Source organism: Pteropus vampyrus, unplaced genomic scaffold (genome assembly GCF_000151845.1).
Source record: "Pteropus vampyrus isolate Shadow unplaced genomic scaffold, Pvam_2.0 Scaffold69, whole genome shotgun sequence".
NCBI lineage: Eukaryota > Metazoa > Chordata > Mammalia > Chiroptera > Pteropodidae > Pteropus > Pteropus vampyrus.
Window position 1 is genome coordinate 6,415,031 of NW_011888850.1, and position 6,428 is coordinate 6,421,458.

Below are 6,428 nucleotides of genomic sequence, written 5' to 3' on the forward strand. Positions count from 1 at the left end.
ACTGTATTAAAGCCTTTAATTGTGTTATAAGTGTTTAATAAATATTTTGAAAATAAAATTTAAAAAACTTTTCTCCTCATCTCCTTTGAAATAAGAGACCCTGTTTTTTCCAGGTGAGTTGGGGAAAAAGTGCGTTTTCATAGCTATTAATATAAGGCACACAATCCACACATCACTGAAACCTTGTCCCTTGAGTAAATAACAAAGACAGGAGAATTTGTGTAGAAACAGTACTGTTATTTGACCCCAAAATATAGCATCTAGGAATTTGTCCATGGGGAATAGTCAGATTTAAGGACAAATCTCTGTGGACAGAGCTGTTCTTTATGATATTACAGTTAATTCTTATTATTCACAGTAGTTATGTTCTGTCTAGTCACTGCAGACACTGAATTAGCAAATACTGAACCATTGCTCCTAGGGGAAATGCAAGGTTAGGTTCCTTTGAACCTCTGTTCACATTTTTATTGACTGATCAATACATAACCTTGTTTTATGTATTTCTGTTTAAAGATACCTTATTTAATATATATTGTTGATTCATTAGCATTGAACCCATGGCCAATAGCTCTGTAGCTCGTGCCTGAATCAAGCTGACCTAGCGCATGTACTTTCACCATAAGGCATATTACAGCTTTCTCATGCTGAGGGACACCAGCCAGCACTACACCTGGGGGCCCTTTGAAACAGTGAAATCAGTAACAAAAGTGAAAGTGCAACACCTTGGCACTCAATGAACACACTTGTGTGTGGTATGGCAGCCGGAGTGTCTATCACCTTGCTCAGCCTTAGCTGGGAACATGGATGTCACGCGGCTTAAATTACACATGTCCACAGATGACTGCAGAAGTGCTGCGAGCGTTGACTTCAGGATTACACACAAACTAGCGAGTGGGCAGACTCACAAATCCAGAATACACTAACGACAGGGATCGACTGTCTCCAATACCGAAATTTTAGAAACCACCTCAGTGCCCTCCACGTGAGCGTGATGCAAGATTACATGGTCATTAGAATCATGTTTTGAAGACTATCGAATGATAATGAAAATTTTTTTTGATATACTGTTCAGTGAAAATAAGCAGGATACAAATCTACATGTATTTAAACCCAATTTTGTTTGTGTGTGTGTGCAGTATTTCAGATTTTTATTTCTGTGTACTTTTCGATGTTCTAGAAATGTTCAACGATAAATATAAATTTTTACAATAAATTGATAATAGGTTAGTAATTACTGTCTTCTACTTTGAAGTCCAAGGTGAAATAATGAAAGAAGATGGAGAGGAAAACCTGGGAAATCATGACACCAACGTGCTACAGCCTGGGTCCGACTCCTCAAGTAGCTCTCCAGAATCCCAGTGGGAAGAGGGCCAAGAAGTTATCCCGACGTTCTTCAGTACCATGAACACCAGGTATTCCGTACTCTCTAAAATCACTAGCAGTCGGGTACCAGTTTCCCTTCTGGAAAATCAGTCCTGGTGTTCTTTTCAGGTGATGGTGTCTTCTAACTGAGAATATGGTCTACCCACGTATCTGCTTGACTGTTTACCTTGTCTGAGGCAGTGGATGAGAAGGAATTGGATTGTGAGAATATACTCTGTGAACAAATTTTAGCTTGCTTTGATAGATTGCCTATGGAAAATGATTTTATTAGACTTGATTATAATAGGAAAAATCACTGAGGCCGAATGGTTTGTCTCTCTATAGGGAGGGGCAGCTGTTCTCATGACTATCTCTGAACTGCAGAGAGTGCTAATATTGTATTTTCATTCTTTCCTCCTATTGCCAAATTGTTTAGCTTCAGCGACATTGAACTTCTGGAAGATGGCGGCATTCCCACAGAAGCATTCTTGGCATCTTGTTATGCTGTGGTTCCGGTGCTGGGTAAGATTGCTGCATTCGTCTTAAATTCATTCGTCTGTAGAGTCCGTCCCACTGCAGTTGTTTTGCAGTAGGAATGTCCTGAACTACGGGATGACACTTCTCCACTCCTTCCTCACGCCGTCAGCCACGCACAGTTCCTACTGTGTGACCAATTTGTTAGTTTTCTTTCTTTTCATAGTTTAATGCTTTCAGTGTCCTAAGAAATCTTCACTCTCCCCCAAGGTCGTGAAGATATTCTCCTGTGTTTGTCTCCTGTGCCCCTGAGTTTTGGTTTTATGTTTACACCTCTGCGTCCTCTTGGAATTCGTTTTTATACGCAATGTGAAGTAGGGGTTGAGATTCTTTTTGTGTTTTCTTATTAGATCTGGTTGTTCAAGAATCATTTGTTGAAAAACATTTTCCCCTTTTATATTACTTTGGCAGCTTTCATTGACCTAATAAGTTCGGGTCTGTTTCTGGACTCTTGTTCCGGTGATCTGTTTGTCTTTCCTTACGCCAGTATGAGGTGTTGTCACTCCTGTCTGTGCCTTTATAGTGAGGCTCGGAATCAGATGATGTGAATCTTCCAATTTTGTTCTTTTTCAAGATTGTTTTGGCAACTCTAGGTCCTTTGCATGTCTATATAAGTTATAGCTTTTCAGTTTGTGTTAAAAAGCTTGTAGATATTTTGATTAAAATTACACTGAATCTGTAAGCCAATTAGGAAGAAATTGACACCTTAAACAACATCGAGTCTTCTGATCCCTGAGCATGCTGTATCTGTCCATTTCCTCGGGTCTTCGTTATTTTCACAACAGTGTTTTGTATCGTTTTTAGTGTAAAGGTCTTACACATACATCTTTTGTTAAGGAATAAATTTTAGAATTTTATGTTTTTTGATGCTATAAAAACTATTTCATTTTCCGGTTGTTTACTGATAGCGTGTAGATACCATTGACTTCTGTACATTGAGTTTTTATTATCATGAATGAATGGAGTTTTAAATGTTCTCCGCATTTACTGAAATTATCATGTTTTTTTCCTGTACTTTGTTAATGTAGTGAATTACATTGTTGGGATGAATTTAAGTCTGCTATCTTGCTATTTGTTTCCACCATCTTGCTATTTATTTTGTTTGTCCTGTCTTTTCTTCGTTTCTTTTTTACTCCTTTCTTGACTTCTAGCCAATTAATTAATTATTTTTTAGTATTCTATTTTATTACCTCTTTTGGCTTTTTAGCTACCTATCTTTATTCCTGCCTTTCTTTTAGATCCATATAGTGCTTTTTAGAATTCCATTGTATTTTCGTTTGGCTTTTTAACTAAACCCTATTATATTATTTTTGTAGTTGTTCTTGTCCAACAGAAATATTCGAACCATATATAATTTTACATTTTCTAGAGGCACATTAAAATAGTAAAAACAAAACAGATAAAACGAATTTTTATAATGTGTTTTATCTAAACTAGTATATCTAAAATATCTCAGCATGTAAGCAATATAAAAGAATCATTAATGAGATATTCTGCATTCTTTTTTGATACTAAGTCTTTGAAATCTGATATGTATTTTACACTTACAGTACATTTCATTTGAGAATAGCTAAATTACAAGTGCAAAGTGGCCACAAACGTAGTGGCCACCATGTTGGACAGCGCTGCCCTAAGGGTTCCAGTATGCATTCTAAACGCACAAGATGATCCTCGCCTGCCACTTAGGACTTTATTGTAGTTACTCATCTCAGAGTGGTGTAGCAAAAAGAGATAAGAGAATCCTAGAAGCCTTTGAAGCTTGTGTTTAGAAAATGATTTAAAAGCAAAAGTTTGAGGCGGGGAGTAAACTGCTAAATTTATTGTTACTGTAAAAAAATTTTTCCACTCAAAAAAAAAATTACTTTTTCAATGATGTTTTTAATCTTTTCTCATAGACAAACTGGGCCCTACGGTGTTTGCTCCTGTTAAAATGGATCTTGTTGGAAATATTAAGGTATATACTCACTTTTCTCTGAGGAAACTGTATTTGGAGGAAATAGTTGCATGAAATCTCATTTAGAAGCAAATGATTGTTGAGAGTTATATTCAGGATAAAAAGTATAGGCCAGCTATGAGAAAGGTTCTAAAGCAGAAAACAAAATACTTTAAAAACAGTACTTTAAAATCCTAAGACTAATTCTCGCTTAAGCCTCATAAGAATTCACAAACCAAAAAAAACACATTACTTTGAAAACATAAGGAAGAAAGTAATAGAGGCTTCATTTATTTTGACTTCTTAGAGCCCTGCTTGACAAACTTGAAAGTCCCAATACTGTACCTATTGGCTTGGTAGCTGTAGCATTTTTAACTTAGATTGTTCCCCTGCTTTTCCTGCAGAAAGTGAATCAGAAGTATATAACCAACAGGGAGGAGTTTACCACCCTCCAGAAGATAGTGCTGCACGAGGTGGAGGCCGATGTTGCCCAGGTTAGGAACTCGGCCACAGAAGCCCTCCTGTGGCTGAAGAGGTGAGGCGGGAGGGCAGCGGCCAAAATCCAGCTCAGTGGAAATGTCACCAGCAAAAACATTGTCACATAAAGGAGACAGCTTCTGAGTAAGGGACCTAACCCTACTGCATTAGCCTTTTCTAGAAGGTCTAACAAACAGAGCACCACTTTTTTCCTACCTCGTGATGGTGATCAACATTATTAGTAGTGTCCATGAGACAGGGCTTTAAAAGCATGATGAAGTCAACTGGTTTCTTTCTACATCAATGGATCACGAATTTCAGTGGCATCAGAATCAACCTGGAGGGCCTGTGAAAAACAGATGGCTCCACCCCAAATCCAGAGTTTCTGATTTAGTAGGTCCAAAGTGGGGCCTCAGAGTTTGCCTTTCTGACGAGTTCTCAGGTGATGCCGAAGCTGCCGATCCTGGCCCAACCACACTTTGAAAACCACCGTTTAGGTGCATCGGATGAGAAGGGCCAGAGCCAGCTAAAGGGAAATGACAGGGAAGACACTCGAGGAACCGCCATGTGACTTGACCTGTTTACTGCTGTGCCCAAGATATTACTGAAAAAAATAAAAGCTGATGTTTGCTGTTCATGTATACCCAGTCAACATAAGGGAACTTTGAAAATAATATTTCTTCCTCTTTTTTGTTTCAGAGGTCTCAAATTTTTGAAAGGATTTTTGACAGAAGTGAAAAATGGAGAAAAAGATATCCAGACAGCCCTAAGTGAGTGTTCTTCATATTTTGATTTCTCGGTTGAAGAGGATGTGGAACGGAGCCCCCTGGGAGAAGAGACAAGGGTGTGGGGGGAGTTACTGCTTTTCAAGATTTGATTTATTTTCTATTTATTATTATTAATTGTTTCTTATAGTGACCTGGTAATCTAGATCGAACTTATTAAAAATCAGTGTATCTTAAGAGCTAAATAAACAGAGAGCCATCTCTTAATAGGAAAACCCAATATTTCCAAGAAATTAGTTCTTCCTACGTTAATCTTCAAATACAATACAGCCCTCTAAAATCAATGTCCAAAGAGAAGTTAGTGTTTAGAGACCGTAAGAGGGAGAGGGTGGGGGAACCCTGGGAATTTGCTCTGGAGTGAGATCTGGGCAGGTCGTCATCTCGTCCTCCTTCAAGGCCCTCGCGTCCCCTCGTTGCAGTGGCAGTGACGCAGGACAGGGCAGATTCCCCCGGTGGGGACTCAAGCCCCGCACTGAGAGAGCAGACACAGAGTTCTTGGCGGAGCGTGAAAAAGAATTCAGACACCAAAGTTAGAGTCAAAAGGGAAGTCTGTTAGAGAAGGGGTGACACTCCACAGACAGCGAGGTCTCCTCTCAGAGGCAGCGAGCGAGAGAGCCTGAGAGACTCGGGGACAGAGACAGTAGAGACAGGACAGTGAGAGAGACACAGTGAGGACACTGAGAGGGACCCCATGTTCCAGGATTTCAGTTTATATATTATTCTTTAGCTCCTATGAGTTACACTTTAAAGACTTTGCTTACCCATCTTCCTTTGCTATGGGCATGCAGTGAGGAAGGATGAGTGGGGAGTGTGGAAAGGTAAAATGTGCAGAGTGAAAGGCTTGCTGGGGTTCCCAGCCTTGGATCCACAGGTTCCCCATGGTTTCAGCCGTAGGGAATGAATGGTTTTATTTTGTGTAGGGCGGCACTTAAAGACTCTGATTTTCTTGTTTTCCCCTCAGGGTGTGTGGAAATGGGCTGTTAGCAATCCCAGCAGAAATCTTTTGTTCTGCGGTCTGGCTGCAGGGCTGATCAGCTCACTGCCGTCTCTGAATATAGCTTGACTTAACATTTTCATTCTCTTGCCTCCTCTCCACATTAGTAGAGCTGAAACTGGATCAAGGCCTTGGTCACAGGAGATCATCCTGTATCTCCAGCATCTTAGTGCAGTGACTGGATCATTGTAGATGTTTAATAAACATTGGGTGGGTAGGTGAGCAGATGGATGGATCGATGTATCTATCACCCCAGTTTTGAAAAATAATAAAGACTTGGCAGCATCCTCATAGTGCTCCTGACAAAGTGGCTGAACTTGCTCTCTTGGCTTATGGGAAATTC

General features: G+C 39.7%; 1 protein-coding gene across 3 annotated transcripts in view; it reads left to right on the forward strand.

Annotated features, from left to right (window-relative positions):
* The window catches only part of PLEKHA8 (pleckstrin homology domain containing A8), a 50,719-nt gene that overhangs the window by 9,468 nt on the left and 34,823 nt on the right, over positions 1-6,428 (forward strand). For 2 of the 3 annotated variants that reach the window (XM_023531525.1, XM_023531526.1), the window contains exons 7-11: positions 1,253-1,412; positions 1,799-1,884; positions 3,792-3,850; positions 4,234-4,364; positions 5,006-5,076. In XM_023531525.1, the coding sequence (XP_023387293.1) occupies positions 1,253-1,412; positions 1,799-1,884; positions 3,792-3,850; positions 4,234-4,364; positions 5,006-5,076 (507 nt within the window). The remainder of the gene's footprint in view (positions 1-1,252; positions 1,413-1,798; positions 1,885-3,791; positions 3,851-4,233; positions 4,365-5,005; positions 5,077-6,428) is intronic. The other variant, XM_023531524.1, reaches the window with a different exon arrangement.